This window comes from Carassius auratus, unplaced genomic scaffold (genome assembly GCF_003368295.1).
Source record: "Carassius auratus strain Wakin unplaced genomic scaffold, ASM336829v1 scaf_tig00030707, whole genome shotgun sequence".
Taxonomy (NCBI): Eukaryota; Metazoa; Chordata; class Actinopteri; order Cypriniformes; family Cyprinidae; genus Carassius; species Carassius auratus.
The window spans coordinates 124253-141152 of NW_020525874.1; the positions used below are offsets into that span (position 1 = coordinate 124253).

The 16900-nt window shown below is 38.5% G+C and overlaps 1 protein-coding gene across 2 annotated transcripts in view; it reads right to left on the bottom strand.

Annotated features, from left to right (window-relative positions):
* The window catches only part of nyap2b (neuronal tyrosine-phosphorylated phosphoinositide-3-kinase adaptor 2b), a 121951-nt gene extending 105631 nt beyond the window's left edge, over positions 1 to 16320 (bottom strand). The window contains exons 1-4 of one of the 2 annotated variants that reach the window (XM_026252492.1): positions 15727 to 16320; positions 13899 to 14104; positions 6237 to 6532; positions 339 to 1430 (exon numbers count right to left, since the gene is read on the bottom strand). In XM_026252492.1, coding sequence (XP_026108277.1) covers positions 339 to 1430; positions 6237 to 6532; positions 13899 to 14077 — 1567 coding nt within the window. In that variant the 5' untranslated portion in view covers positions 14078 to 14104; positions 15727 to 16320. Of the gene's footprint in view, positions 1 to 338; positions 1431 to 6236; positions 6533 to 7160; positions 8355 to 13898; positions 14105 to 15726 lie in introns of those variants that run through there. The other variant, XM_026252493.1, reaches the window with a different exon arrangement.
* Between the last annotated feature and the right edge of the window lie 580 nt (positions 16321 to 16900).

The window sequence follows — 16900 nt, forward strand, 5'->3', positions numbered from 1 at the left end:
CTGGATTAATAATAATAATAAAAGTATATTAGGTATATTAGGAGTATATTAGGTCCGAGACAGTCTTACAAAGTTTACAAATATAAATTGAACATAAATGACCCAGAATTAAAAGGATTAACAGTTTTAAATAAGTAAAATAATAATAATATACAAGAAGAGACATAAATTAAATCAGCAATTATTCAATTTTACTAAATTGATTTTGCACAATATACTGATTTGCACTATTGCTTGTGTATCTATTTGTATTACTAATGCACTTTTTAAAGTTTTTAAAACTGGTTAACAATTACTAAATTAGTGACTGAATATGATTATAGGCAGTTGGCACTCACTTTCTCCCGGCTCCTTGCTCTTTCTGCCACTGGTATTCTTTTTCAGCATGTTCCTGCCAGTGGTGAAGAGGTTTGTGAGCTCATCTAGAGGGCTAGTGGGCGTTCGTGACCGTGCCACTGACACATTCTGCATGGAGCCATGATGCCGTCCCCCTGAGCTTGCATCCTGCGGCGGTGATCCCTTTCCATGTGGTGTGGCAGAGGCACTGCGAGGAAGGCCTGTTGTAGGAAATGTCCCCTCAAAAGGAGGTGACCGCATGAGGCTGAGGGGCGTCAGGCAGCGGCCCATACTAACAGGTGAGGGACAGGCTGAGTGACTGCGCTGATAACCATGTGAGGAGGAATAACTTTTATAGACGCCACAGGGCAGTGGTGGTGCCGACGATCGCCCAGATACTGTTATTGTAGGAGTGGCTGCTAGCTCCCTCTCAGCACGTCTTAGGTGAGGTGTAGATGTGGAGCCAGAGGGTTCCAGAGAAGATGAGGTTGGTGACTTGCCATAAGAACTGTTCTCTAACATAGGAAGCTTTGCTACATCGAGAGGGGTGAGTGGGGACTCGTCCGAGTTGGGAGAGCACTGAGCTGGGACTGGAGGGAAAACCAGTAAAGGTGGCCTATGTGTCAACAGGTTGGGGAATGGGGCAGGGATGTCACAAACTGGCATGCCCCAAGGGGTAGTACAACGGTTTAGGGTGGCATGGATATCAAGCTCAGGTGTACAGGGTGTGGCACACTGTGAGCGACAGCTAGAAAGATCCCAACGCATGTCAAACTCGTCAAGGCCTGGATACTTCATCTCTTCATAGACAGCCTCACCCGGCTCATCTTCCTCAGGCTGGAGGGTCGTTTCTCGTCCCACATTCCCAGACATCTCAATGTAGACAGGTTCAACTAAGTCTGAATCCTGTGGGCACTGTGGCTGAGCAGGGGAAGGAGCCTGGAAATCACTTGAGAAGAGCATGGTAGGAAAACCTTTTGAACCATGATTGCGGATGTAAGACTCATCAAAGGAAGTGCTTAGTTGCGTGTTAGGATTCCTCTTAGGTTTCGGTGGAGGAATTTTCCTGCAGTCCTCACTGCAGCCTTGTGTTCCTGAGTAAGTAGAAATGCATGAATAAAGATATATGGTTAGGCATACTGGGATCACTGTACATAGGACAATTTTATAACTTTAAATTATTCAGATACCATGTGGTCTTGCTGCTCTAACTTTATCACCATCTTTATCACCAACTCCATGCAAGTACACACCAATATATTTTATACAACATGCAATAAAAAAGTTGCCTTTACTGAAATACACACATTGGGAAACACAATCTGGGCACTGCCTCAAAGGTGAACATGAAATAGATAATATTCTGGCACACATATGCACTAACTCTTATATTCCAACTTCACTCTGAGAATAAAAATGATAAAATTCCCAGATTTCTGTATTGAGAAAAGATAATATTTTATCATATAAAAAAAAAAAAATTCTCTTAAATGCTTTATGGATTTTTAAAGAGAGTAAAACAAGTTAAAAACTGCATTGTGGCCTGATTCAAATTCTTTTCTCATGTTCTCTTAGTGAGTCAAAGACTCCCTTTATGCATGAAAAAATAAACATAAAAAAACTATTATACATTTGTTAATTCTGTGAAAATGTATACTGGTGGATCTTGAGATCGGTTTCAACACCTCTGAACATGCCCCTCCTCCTGCTCTCTCTGCCTTTCCCCTCCCTTTGAGCGGATCTGTTTACCCTCGCCCTCTCTCCTCCAGGGGAACTAAATCTAGGTCAGTCACTCCTCCTGAATGAATTCTGTGCTAGCTCCCTCCCCCAACACCCTCTCAACCTCCCGTTCAACAAACAACTGTCCTCTGAATGAGTTACATTCCACACTCTTTGGTGCTCATTGGCTAAAGCTCTGTTGAGCTGGCTGCTAGCTCATTCCTTATTGGTTGTTGCCACGCTCTGTCTTCCTATCACCTCACTGATGATTGGTTGAGACTGACATCTGATGTCTGGATTGGTGGAGCAGCAAGAGGTCTCTGTTTCTGTGGGTTGGTTGCTGTGGCTTAGAGGAAGATCTCTGTGCACACTGTGATCCCTTCAAATTCTGACAAAAAATATTCCTCACGGCACACTTCTTGAGAAATATAAATTGACTTAATACTTTTGCAGTCTACAGCTAAATAAAAGATAAAAGAGGGTCATCACTGCATAGAGATAAACTGATAGGAATGTTGAAATCTGAATGAGGAAGCCCTGGAAAACTGTTGATGCCTACGGTTTGCCTTTTTTTTCAGGGATGAAAACCTGCACAATTATAAATCACAAATTTAGCAAGCAGCTTCAACCACTACACAACAACTTCCCAATGACTTCCCAAATGATGGTGGGAGATAAATTTAGGTAAATTGCATAAATGCCTTCGCATGTGTAAAAATGTGCCCCAATTTTTTTCCTGATCTGGAAGACATCACATGCTAAAGTCTTGTTGGTGCTAGGTCCAGACAAGGCTTCAAATAACTTTTTTTTGGCATTGTCCACATTGTTGTGTGTTTGCTTTTACATGAAACAATAGCCAAACTCAAAAAAAAAATGGTGGGTTATATTCAGAGTTGGGTATAACACGTTACACAGTAGCTGTATTACAGTATTTCCCAGTTTGGGAAAATTTCAACAAGTGAATATGGACAAGTTTATGTCACAGTAACACTAATAGAAGTTAAAATAAATAACTCATTAGAATGAGATCATTTGCTGTATTAAGCCACATCGGCATCATAATTCAAGGATTATTCCTCACAGCCCATCTTCTTCCAAAAACGGAAAGTAGCCGAGATGAACTTGAATCTTTCTTTGTATACGGAGTTGATGTGGACATTTACATGTTCGCTCATCTCAAGCCTGATATCACGTGGGTGGTTATCTTATAGCGCATCGTGAGCGCAGACACATTATAGGTGAGCTCAAGCGGGAAAGACTGTACCTTGCATTGGTTTCCTAAAGATTATTTTGTCAGAGAATATTTGTTTTCGACATGACTTCATTTAATAATAGACACTTCAAGCTTTTTTTTTTTTTTTTATATATATTCTGTATTTCTCAAGTAATTTTCATTCATTTTATTGATTCGTTTCAGGAAGGTATTCACAGAGAATGAATCCAGAAAGCGCACCCTATTTTTTTTTTTTTTTTTTTTCACAAAACAAAAAACTATTTTGTAGAAATTTGTTTGATAACTTGAAAAGTAAACTTGAAAGTATCTAATTGGTAAACTGATTACTTTTTAAGTGCAGTAATCAGCAATGTAATCAAATTATAATTTTAAATAAGTATTTCTGTAGTGGATTACTTTTTTTGAGTAACTTACCCAACATTGTTTTTTTTGTTTTTTTTTCAACCCAGGTTGTGAGCCTGTTGGGTCATTATGTTGGGCTATTTTTTCAGTGTTTTGTAGTTTTTGCATAAGCCAACTGTTGGCTGGGTCAATCTCACTGACCACTGAAACTATACACCCCCCTCCCCCTCAACCCGACAAAGCAAGCCAGCTGTTGGGTTACTTTCAGAGCATGGGTTTTTCATCTTCTTCAGGAGTGAGCGGTTTTCAGCACTACCGATTTGGTGGACTTCTTCAGAGATATTAAGGTTTGTATACATTTTATTTCATCTATAAAGTCTTTACTGTGCTGTAAATAATTTTATTTTACGGAACTCACCATATAAGGACGAGATGTCAGTCAGCTAAATGTGCCAGCAACGGTCATTTTGCATGATAAAAAAAAACCCGCTTTGCCTTGCATAAAATAAACTGATTTTATTTGTTATAATACTGATTCTAATTGATTTGGATGTTAAAATATGTTCTCAAAACTCCATACTGTTTGTTTATTGGCAGGTATCTGATTGCAGGTGTTTATTGCTACTAGAAATTTGCTACTGCTACTTTGTCTTATTTATAATGCCTTGTCATGTGTAAAAATGTGTCAATTTTTTTTTTTTCTAATCTAGAAGACATCACATGCTATGGTCATGCTTGTGCTCAGTCCAGATAAGGTTTTACATGACTTGGCCATTCAAAATTATGGCATTTTTCACAATGTTGTGTGTGTTTGCTTTTACAAGAGAAAAATTGTATATGTGAGGATTTCCAGTCAGGATTTAGACCATATCATAGTACTGAGACTGCTCTCCTTAGAGTTACAAATGACCTGCTCTTATCATCTGATCGTGGTTGTATCTCTCTATTAGTTCTATTGGATCTTAGTGCTGCGTTTGACACAATTGACCACAAAATTATTTTGCATTGACTTGAACACTTTGTTGGCATTAATGGAGGTTCATTAGCGTGGTTTAAATTGTACTTACTGTATATGATTGCCATCAGTTCGTAGCAGTCATCAGTTAGGAACCTAGTTGTGCTATTTGAACGCAATCTTTCCTTAGAAAGCCAGGTTTCTAGCATTTGTAAAACTGCATTTTTCCATCTCAAAAAAAATATCTAAATTACGGCCTGTGCTCTAAATGTCAAATGCAGAAATGTTAATCCATGCATTTATGACCTCAAGGTTAGATTATTGTAATGCTTTATTGTGTGTTTGTTCTGCACGCTTAGTAAACAAACTACAACAAGTCCAAAATGCAGCAGCAAGAGTTCTTACTAGAACCAGGAAGTATGACCATATTATCCCGGTCCTGTCAACACTGCACTGGCTCCCTATCAAACATCGTATAGATTTTAAAATATTGCTTATTACTTATAAAGCCCTGAATGGTTTAGCACCTCAGAATTTGAATGAACTCTTTTACATTATATAATCCTCTACGTCCGCTACGTTCTCAAAGCTCAGGCAATTTGATAATACCTAGAACATCAAAATCAACTGCGGGCGGCAGATTCTTTTCCTATTTGGCGCCTAAACTCTGGAATAACCTACCTAACATTGTTCGGGAGGCAGACACACTCTTGCAACATCTAGATTAAAGACCCATCTTTTAAACTTGGCTTACACATAGCATACTAATATGCTTTAAAAATCCAAATCTGTTAAAGGATTTTTAGGCTGCATTAATTAGGTAAACCGGAACCAGGAACACTTCTCATAACACCCCATGTATTTTCTACATCATTAGAAGAATGGCATCTACCCTAATATTAGTCTGTTTCTCTTATTCTGAGGTCACCGTAACCACCAGTTCCAGTCTGTATCCAGAAAAGAGGGTGACTATAGTCACCCGGATCCAGTACATATCCAGACCAGATGATGGATCGGCACCTAGAAAGGACCTCTAAAGCCCTGAAAAACAGCGGAGACCAGGACAACTAGAGCCCCAGATACAGATCCCCTGTAAAGACCTTGTCTCAGACGACCACTGGGACAAGACCACAGGAAACAGATTATTCTTCTGCACAATCTGACTGCAGCCTGGAATTGAACTGCTGGTTTCATCTGGTCAGAGGAGAACTGGCCCCCGACTGAGTCTAGTTTCTCTTAAGGTTTTTTTCTCCATTCTATCACTGATGGAGTTTCGGTTCCTTGCCGCTGTCGCCTCTGGCTTGCTTAGTTGGGGTCACTTCATCTACAGCGATATCATCATTGACTTGATTGCAAGTAAATGCACAGACACTATTTAAACTGAACAGAGATGACATCACTGAACTCAATGATGAACTGCAATATTGACACACTGTTTTCCTAATGAATGTTGTTCAGTTGCTTTGATGCAATGTATTTTGTTTAAAGCACTATATAAATAAAGGTGACTTGACAAGAAACAATAGGATTCAATTTAACCCATTATTTTAACATCAGTTAGTATATAACGACAAAAAGAGTTGATCTTAACATTTTTTGCATCAGGAATTGTGAAGGTGAAGCTTGGATTAAACAACCATAGAATCTTACCATCACACCTCTCTGGATCATTGCCTTTATTCCCGGTGGGACTGAGGTCCACAGCTTCAGAGGAGATGCTGAGTTTGGTGCTGGGGTCCCTCCGTGGTTTGGGAGGGGGCTGCTTACGGGATGTGGGGCTGCCCTCCTCCTCCCCTCCTTCCACAGAGTGTAGGGACTGAGAGCGAACTGTGAAACCTGGGTTACAGGAGGGCTGGTGCTGGTGGGGAGATATGTGTTCCACAGGGGCCGGCATGCTCATGGAGCCCATTCGCAGGTGCTTAACATCGGTGATCACGTCTTCCCCCCTATAAGGACCACCATAAGAAATAAAACAGTTCATGAATAGATTTTAAAGAAAATTGCAGCATTGTGTGATACAAAGGTGCATTAAAAAAATGAATATAATGGAAAAGTGCTTTATTTTTTTGTAATTAAAAAAAAAGCAAACTTTCCTGAAATATTTCAAGGGGTTTTTTATTTTTATATATATTTTTTAATCCTGATAGTTACGACTTTCAGCTTAGGAAAATAAAAAAATAAAAAATCTTAAAAAATTGAAAATTCCATTTTGAGCTTAATTTGATACATTTTGAGTATAAATACTGGGTAACGCTTGTTTAAAATATGAATCCACAATCAGTTGTCCAGAAGACAATCATCAACACCCTCCACATGTGAGGAGGTCACCTTGAGCGAGACTAGAACCCTGGTCTCTGGTGTAGAGGGTGTGAAGTGTTTCCTACGGAGCTCATTTCCAGGTATAGAAACCCAAGAGCTGAAGAGTCATGAGTCAGGGGACTTGAGTCTTCCAAACAAAAAAATCTTCACTCGAGAAACCATGGTAACAAAGTACAAGTAAACTAAGGATAGCTGAGGTTCCATAAAACAGAGAAAAAAAATAGACACAAGGGTCACAAGAAGTTACAAACTTACCTGAGAGCTGGTAACTTGAGTACATAGGCTCAAGACTGAACACAATAGCAGAGAACGAGCACCTTTAAAAAGGCTAACACACGTGAAGGGGATCAGGACTAACGAGGAGAGTACTAAGCAAGATTAAGTACAATATTGCCCTCTGCAGGGGTGGAGAGCACTGGGCTTGGGGTAAACATGCTATCTGGAGGCCTGGAGGGAGCATAACCAAGAAGCCTTAAGGAAGGCGTACCCTGCAGGCCAGGAGCGGAAAGTGTGCAAAGATGCAAAAGTGCAAAGATGAGATCTTTATAGGAGCCTCTCCCCTAGGAACGGCCCTTGACATTCTTCTGACAGTTTCCTTGGGCTCTGCGAAACTCAGAGATGAGAATCTGGTCTAAAATATCTCATGCAGGAACCCAGGACTGCTCCTCTGGGTCAAAGCCCTCCCCATCCACAAGATACTAAACCCTGCCATGGACCTGTTGAGAATCCAACAACCTTCGAACTATGTAAACTGGCTGGCCATCAATGATACAGGGTACTGGTGGGGGTTTCCTAAAAATATGACAAGTTATATAGACTGCACTGGAAATTGTCCTTGATCTTGCTTATTCTCTCATGAACTGTAAAAACCACACTTGCCATTTTTTCGCTACTATACCTATATTTCTATTGGACACAGTAGTCAAAATCTAGATTAGTTCTTTTGATATGCTAGATGAATGGTCTCTCTCACTCTCTCGCTCTTTCTGTGTGTCTCATGTGCATGTGCGGAGTGGCTGAGAGCATGTGAGTGGAAGAGTGTGTGGCGTTGAGTGAGTTTCAAACTTTTCCTTCTTTTCCGGGTTTATTCCTTTTGAATATTGCTTTGGATTAGAGGATAGAGAGTCGGGGTGCTGACTTCTGTCAGCATAGCTGATAGAGATGGGCTCAAATTCTGATGGTTTTTCATGTGTGTCCGTGCGGGTTGCATGCAAGTGCATCCCGGCAGATGCATCAGTGTCCATTGAGAACGTTTTGGTCGCAATTGGCAGAGAAATAGGTGCACAAAACATCATGTCTGCTTCTAGAATGAATAAAGCAATGGTTGTTTTTCTGAAAGAAGTAGAAATGGTCAATTATTTAGTGGAGTGTGGTTTGACCCTTCATGAAGTGACGTGACATTCAGCCAAGTATGGTGAACCATACTCAGAATTTGTGCTCTGCATTTAACCCATCCCACACAGAGCAGTGAACATACACACACACACACTGTGAACACACACCCGGAGCAGTGGGCAGTCATTTTTGCTGCAGCGCCCGGGGAGCAGCTGGGGGTTCGGTGCCTTGCTCAAGGGCACCTAAGTCGTGGTATTGAAGGTGGAGAGAGAACTGTACATGCACTCCCCCCACCCACAATTCCTGCCGGCCCGGAACTCGAACTCACAACCTTTCGATTGGGAGTCCGACTCTCTAACCATTAGGCATGATGTTTTTATTCCTGTATTACCCCTGTCTAACCTATCGAAAAAGGTAATGTTTTCGAACGTACCCCCATTTATCTCTTGTGAGAACAAGATATTTAAAGCACAATGAAATGGATACTCGAACGGCCTTCTTTTTTGGACTGGAGAGAAAGCCAAAAGAGCAGAAATTTTCCATAAACTGAAACTTTCTAATGACAGTGAAACTACTTGCCAGCGAGAAATTATAGCTTCTGCTATTTCTTTTTATGAGAATCTCTATCAGTCAGAACACTGTGAGGAAGCAGCAGTTGAAAAACTTCTTCAACGACTTCCACAGTTGTCAACGACTGAGAAGGAGGAGCTGGAGGAATTTCTAACTTTTTCTGAGCTGTCAAGTGCTGTGCTAACAGTGGCAAATCACCTGGACTGGATGGTCTGTCTGCAGAGCTCTATAAAGGTTTTTTGGAATGTGCTTGGACAAGATTTGTATCATTTTTTTCTGGAGTCCTTTAACCAAGGTGTTCTATCCTTGAGCTGTAGAATACCCCTTTTTAATACCCAATAAAGGAGATCTTGGATACTTGAAGAATTGGCATCCTGTTTCATTACTGTGTACTGATTTTAAAATACTGTCAAACGTTATAACCAATAGGTTAAAGAAATGTATGGCAACTATAATTCATGAGGATATGTCATACTGTATCCCCAAAAGAACAATTTTCAACAACCTATTCTTGTTAAGAGAAATTATTACAGTTGCCAAAACACATTAAGTTGATATTGGACTCTTATCTCTAGATCAAGAGAAAGCTTTTGACAGAGTGGATAATTTATATTTACTAAAGACACTGAAAGCTTTTGGCTTTGGTCCACAATTTATCTCCTCTGTTAAATTATTATATAGTGAAACATCTAGTATGCTGAGAATTAATGGGCGCCTGACTAGACCTTTTGCAGTAACTAGAGGTATACAGCAAGGATGTCCTCTTTCCGGACTTTTTTGCTCTATTGAAACTCTTCTGTCAATTTTAAGGAAACGATTGCACGGACTTGTTGTTCCTAGGTTTCCAGAAATTCCACCTGTGAAACTCACAGCATATGCAGACAATGTAACTGTATGTATCAGAAACACTGATGATATATCTGCTTTGATTTCTAGCTTGGAAATATTTCAAAAAGCAACATTTATTTTTATTAGGATTTATTAGGAGAATACTCCACTGTGCTGTGGCAACAAATAGTCTTGTCTCAAAATTAAATGTTATGATTTCATTTACATGACCGTTTTGTAATGCTCCTGATACTGTTTTTCATTATTTTTATTTTTTTCTGATTGTTTTAGATTAATTCCTTTGTTTGAACTGTTGGGAAAAATCTTCACTGAACTTGGGTTTATTTTTTTTAACAAAAAATCTATTTATTTTGGGCTTGAAATACAACAAGGAATGAAAAGCACAGTGCACTGTTGCTAACTCTCTATTAGGGCAGGCAAAGTTGGCAATTCTGAAATCCCACACATGTAAAATTGAGGGGGAAAATATTGATCTGGTTGGAATATTCAAATTATTAGTAAAGTACAAGGTCGCCGTAGAATATGCCCACCGTAAATTAACAAATAATATGTTTTTTTTTTTTTTTTTTTTTGATGCAAGGTGGAATGTGAAAAATGCTCTTGTGGTGAGAAATGTTTTTGGAGTGTTATGGTTTAATTGGTAAAATTGTGAATTACTATCATTATTATTATTTCATTTATTTATTTTCTTTTTGTATGGTGCAAATATTGGTTTTAAACTAGTTGTCTGATTAAAATATTTTAAAAGTCCAAAAGTCTCACTCTCTCCCTCTCTCTCTCTCCCTTAAATATTTCTGTCCAACAAATGAGAATGACTGCATTAGCCATTAGTTTTGAATAAAAAATTTAATTGCAGTTTGTGTTGCCAAAGTTCAAGGTGCGTTAATTTATTACCTGAGTGTGTGCATGGGTTTGTGTAACTTGGTAACTACTGTACACACAGCAGGAGTCTTGAGAGGAGGGTTCATTGGTCAGGGGCTTAAGTTTGCCTAGCAACAGGGTACCCGCAGAAACCAAACACAAAATCTGCTGCTGCTGCTCTGTGAAATCAGTCTCCTCACACACTCGTTCAAACACAAAACATGTAAACACACACACCCATGTGACGGATCAGGCATTAAGCTCTCATTAGGAAGAGGAACTGTGATGTTGGAGCAGCTGTCAGCACTGCATGTGCCTGTTCCTGCTTGGCGCAGACATGTTTCCTACTGTTAAATGAAACTGACACTATGCTTCTTCTTAGCAGAGCATTCAGTGTAAAGTTACAAAATCTTTTTAAAATTCTGAATAAAGGAACCATAAAGCAAGAACTGTATTTGTGCTGCAAGTTGTATTATTATTTATTTTCTTAAAATGACAGTCATCATTTTGACAATTCTGTTTGCTGATAGAAATTACATTACCTTTAAATATGGTCAATTAAATAGACTTCATCTGAAAGGAAGTCTATTATTTATTACATTGCCCTGGCCCAGTAAAAGTGTTAATGTCATTACTGCCAATATGTTAAAAGCTGCTGGGCAGCATTCTTACAACCTTGTCAAAATACTGAAAAACAAAGAAAAATAGTTATTTATATTAAAATGTCTTGCACAGAAAAAATCTAAAATAAGGGTGTCAGACTCTGGAAATTTTTGGAGGAATACAACTCCACGCCTGAAATACACACCTGATCCAATTAATTAAGTTCTTCAGGATTATTCGAAAACTACATGGTATGTGTGTTGGAACGAAACTCTGTAGGGCTCTGGCCTTCCAGGAACTGAGTTTGACACCACTAATCTTAAACATTAAATAATTTTTCAGTCCTGTATAGTATCATATAAACTTCATTATTTCCTTTTATTTCTGTCCATGCTCTTCAGTGTTTACAGCATAGTAAGTAAGTAAAGTTTATTTATAGAGCGCTTTTCACAGATAAAATCACAAAGTGCTTTACAAGGTACAACCACATTAATATTCAAATAAAATTAAAACAAATAAAAAGTCAAAAGTAAACTTAAGCCCAATCAACTAAAAGCTTGTTTAAATAACAGTGTCTTGAGTTGCCTTTTAAAGGACTCAACAGAATCAGCCACATGGAGGAACAAAGGCAAGGCGTTCCACAGTCTGGGGGCTACAGCCTCAAATGACAGATCTCCCCGGGTTTTATAACAAGTCTTTGGGACAATGAAAAGACATAAAAGACACAGCATAGTTGCTGTAACCAAATGAGCATGTGAGGCTGTGTATGGACAAAGTTTCTGTGCACTCCCAGAGATAGTAAAAGCTCCAACAGAATGGCAGAGAATGAAAGAAGACCCGCCTCACTCAAGAGGGATGAGCACGTGGAAGCAATCGGATTGGTCGGTGACTGCTCCAGCTGTCACCAGGCAGAACACAACTCCTGCTAGCACACTCTTCACACTTAATCTCTTTCAACCAGATTTTTTTCTCTCTCTCTTCCAATCAGTTCCTGTAAAAATGGGTCGTCTCATTGACCCACTTATACGCCTCATGAAAAATCCAGCTATTTTTTTTTTTCTAGCCATCATCTTCCAGCCACTCTGAGTATGAATATTTTATATCAGCAACAGCTGATAAGCAGACTAGAAGTAGACCAATAGCACAGAATAAATACTCTTCTGCACCCTTTACAGTCAAGAAAGTTACTTATGGTAATATTTTGGTGAAAACTCTTCAGCTTCAAGTAAAGTGCAACCGTGAAGTGTCTTATGTAAATCAGGATCTCACTGAAGACTGTTAATCAAACACTGCTATCTGCTATATTGTGTGTAGTGCTGATGGAAAATCAACTGCATCTTATATAGGAGATTTTAACTGGGAGCAGACATCAACAGTTATAGATAGCATAATGAAGATTCAGTGATCATTTTGTCCAAAGATGTTAAGATGACCTAAAAGTAAATGGTAATCTGGGACATTAACTAATGTGGGACACCTAAGCTCTTTTGGGTACATTTCTTGCTTAATCAAAAAATATTAATAAAATATTGCCATGACCATATTTGTTTGGATGAAAACCACAATAAATTGCTTCACTTCATCACATTTATTATAAACAGCTGTAAAGTATTAAAAAGTCTGAACCAATCTCATCTAGGTACATTAGGTTCTATAGTGTTTTTACGCATAAATCATTCAAAGATGCAAAAAAAAATTACAAAAAAAAAAAATTAAATGCTATAATAATAATAATAATAATAATAATAATAATAATAATAATAATAATAATAATAATAATAATAATAATAATAATTCATTACATTTATATAGCGCTTTTCTAGGCACTCAAAGCGCTTACATAGTCAGGGGGGTATCTCCTCATCCACCACCAGTGTGCAGCATCCACCTGGATGATGCGACGGCAGCCATAGTGCGCCAGAACGCCCACCACACACCAGCTTACTGGTGGAGAGGAGACAGAGTGATGAAGCCAATCAGCAGATATGGGGATTGTTAGGAGGCCATGATGGTCGGAGGCCAATGGGCGAATTTAGCCAGGATGCCGAGGTCAAACCTCTACTCTTTTCGAAAGACATCCTGGGATTTTTAATGATCAGGACCTCGGTTTAACGTCTCATCCGAAGGACGGTGAGGCCTGAGCTATTTGCATGAAAAGGTTATCTGAGGCTATTTAGTTTTAAATGCACTTAGAAGACTGTGGCAAATGTGATCAATACAATCTATGTCAATGGGTCAGGGGCAGCACTCAACAGTAAATTGCCCACTGACACAATTACAGCTGCATTTATGTTAGCAAGGCCAATGGTTTAAAAAGTGTAAAAATCCATCTGAAGCCTGTGCTTACGACTGCAATCACTTTTCTATGTCTTAAATTTACATTAAGATGAAAAACTAATAACTAGTATGAAACTGAAACATTATTCAAAAAATTATTTGGTAATGTGTCTTGCACATCACCTTTCAAGTCACAAGAATGAAAGACATTATGAACATGCCCAAACTCCATCTAAATTTTTTTTACAGATATATTCATTGTGAGGGATCATCATGGGTAACAATATTAAGGTTTGTTTCTTTTTGTGGCTGTCATTTACATAAATTTAGTTAGGAGTGTGTGCCAATGAGTTAATGCTCATAATGCTTTATGTCAGCTTGAGTGAGTTGAGTAAGCATCCCTATCTCCACAGTCTTAAATTAGGGTGTTTGCAATATGTGCATTTTATTTTATTTTATTTTATTTTTCATCCATTGCTAAAATATTTTCATTCTTACCTTATAATGGCTTCTTCCTGTTTTTGCTTCGTTTCGATTTTCCCCTGAAACTTAATCCAGTTTTTCTCATTACACTCGTGGCTGATGTTCTGTGAGACCAATCTGTTATATGCTCTTAGTCCATAGTCTTCAACATATTGCAGAAATTTTTGTGAATCCTCCTCTTTTGAGCTAATCATTGCTGACAGGTATTCCAACAGGGTATTCTGCAAATAAAATTCAAATTATAATTGTAATCATTTGAATTATTTTTATTATAGTCATATTGCTTTTAAAAGATAGACAGATGGATGGATGGATGTGTTGGTGGGTAGGTGGGTGGATGGACAGACAACGGACAGACAGACAGATGGACGTACAGATAGATAGATAGATAGATAGATAGATAGATAGATAGATAGATAGATAGATAGATAGATAGATAGATAGATAGATAGATAGATAGATGCTTAGAACAGCTGATTTCATATGCAGTACCATTTTAATGGATTATTGTGTAAACAAGGATTCTGTGTCAAGTAAATGCTCCCACCATCAGCAAACATAAAGAAATGGTTAAGCCTCAGGAGCACACATACAAAGAAACTGTTTATTAGTTGGAGTCGTCTGTAGCATTATTAACCGCCTTTTTCTTGTGAAAAAAAGGACAGTGCATTCATCAGCCTGGATTATGAAGCATACAGTGAACGAATGTATGTTAGTAGAGTAATGGGCTGCATTTAGTGAGATGCAACACGTTGTCTGATTATTTACTGAGCTTGAGTATAGATATTTTCTACAGGATGTGTTTGTGTGTGGGGTGCGGAGTGCAAATAAATTATATTAATGCAGAAAGGCAGAGTGTGTATAGTCTAACGCAGTGTACATCTGCAGAGGTCTAAGAGGAGGAGAGGAGACAGCACTCTGTTTTATGTAGGTCAGTATTTTCAGAGTGATCCAAGAATGTGGGCATGCTTGTTAATGTGGGGCTGTATTTATGTGTGAGGAGGGAGGGTGTGTGTGTTTGTGGGGGGGTAAGTGCTCAAAAAGGTAATGCACTTCCAGCTCAGAGACCCACCACTGTTGTCCAGCATCCTCTGCATCATCTACAGTTGACCTTTGAGAAACTTGTTTTCACAGCAGATTTGCAGTTGTATTCAGTTCATATTCACTTACGTCTTATTGCATTTGAACCTGTTCAATGTCACATGACCTTGCTGAGTTAGTCAGTAGGACTTTTGCATATGTTGCAATTCTTGTTTAACACAATTCAGTGAGGTTTATGCTAACAACACAAAAAAAGAAAGAAAGAATCAAATGTAATATATTCTTTGTAAACAATTTTCAAAAATTTCTATTATTCACAGGAAATTTAATCTTGTTTTAAGGATATTTGTACTTTTTGTGCATCTGTGCATGATGCTATTATACACCACACTTCTGATAGCGTGAAATGGCTTGTTTGTAAGCATCAGATACACTCATTAATCCAGTAATTTCACTAGGTAGATTCTCTAGCATATTCTACCAACATCTCATCTTATCCTCCCTATTTACTTGACAGTATTTGCAACACCTGACCCTATGAGGAGAGATGACTGTATTATCCAAACTAAACACAATACATGTTTCTAGGTAACAGACAGATGGAGACACCATCTTCAAAGAAAAGTGTCGAGGCCAGTGTGAAATTTTAAGTCTGCTTGTGTGTGTGAAAATGCAGCTGTAGTTTCAAATAAAAAGAGAACACTTATGCAGAAATTTACATCTCAAATCATAAATATGTAAAATAAAGATAATTGTAAAGTTTCAAGAAAGGGGTGAGAGCTCATTTGAGTTTTGTACTTACAGAGGAACTAGGTCCCGGCAGTCTACAATGCCACCCATTTCAGGTAGCTCCATTAGACTTCAAAAAGCATCAGGTACTGATTTCACGAGATTCCAACTCCAGTCCAATAGGACGTTTCAAGCCATTTCAAGTCAAGCCCTGGTCCATAAACTTGAATTCCAAAACTTCAGGTGCATAAAAGCAGTTGTTGTCTGCAGCTCCTTTTAGCTGAAGAACCTTAACCCCCTGGGTATGCACACAAATCTAGCCTAAAATATATTTTCCTCTTCATCTGTATATGCTACACCTGCTAGAGTGCAACAACATTTTGAAAGCAACCTGAGAAAAACATCCTTTCTAATTGCCATCAACATGCACTTTTAAAAGTCTTACTACAGCAGAAAGCATAAAGCTCCTTGAGTCTTCCAAGATGAACCACAGAGGCTCAGGAGAAGAAATTTGGAAAATAATCCCTTTTTTGTGTTGTTTAAGGACATAATTGAGCAGGGGCTGTGCTGGGCACCTCACAGCAGTGCTGTTCTCAGATGTAAGGCTCCTCTCTGAGTGGATGCCACAGCAGATTAACTCGGGCTGCACAACACAAAGAACACGCCTCCACCCTCCTCCTCTCTCCCCCTCACATGCACTTACTCACACTGTTTCCAGCTATCAGTACCAAGGATAGCTCCTCTGCAGCCCTGCTATTGTTGGTGGGCTGTAGTAAAGGGGCAGGAAAATATGTGTCAGTCATGGCACATTGGGTAGGGTGGGTGTCCAGGGTGTGACCTCATTAGAATGTACAACTGTAAGCACCACTCCCAGTGCCCTCAAACAGTAAACAACACAGTGAAAAAGCCAAGCCTTAAAAGCCCTAAATTAAAAGTAATTATGAAGTAAACTACATGGTTTGTTTATGCATTCATATATATATATATATATATATATATATATATATATATATATATATATATATATATATATATATATATATATATAAAATAACTAACAATTAACAATTACTAACAATTTTGCTTTCTCCATATAAATGAATTTCATTTTCTCCGTATAAATGAACAAATAATAATAATAATTATTATTATTCACAACAGATACAAAACAAAAGAGAGTTGGCATGTTTGAGATTTGTTCGCATGATTATTGCAGCATTTAATGCAGGGGCTTATTCAAATGGATC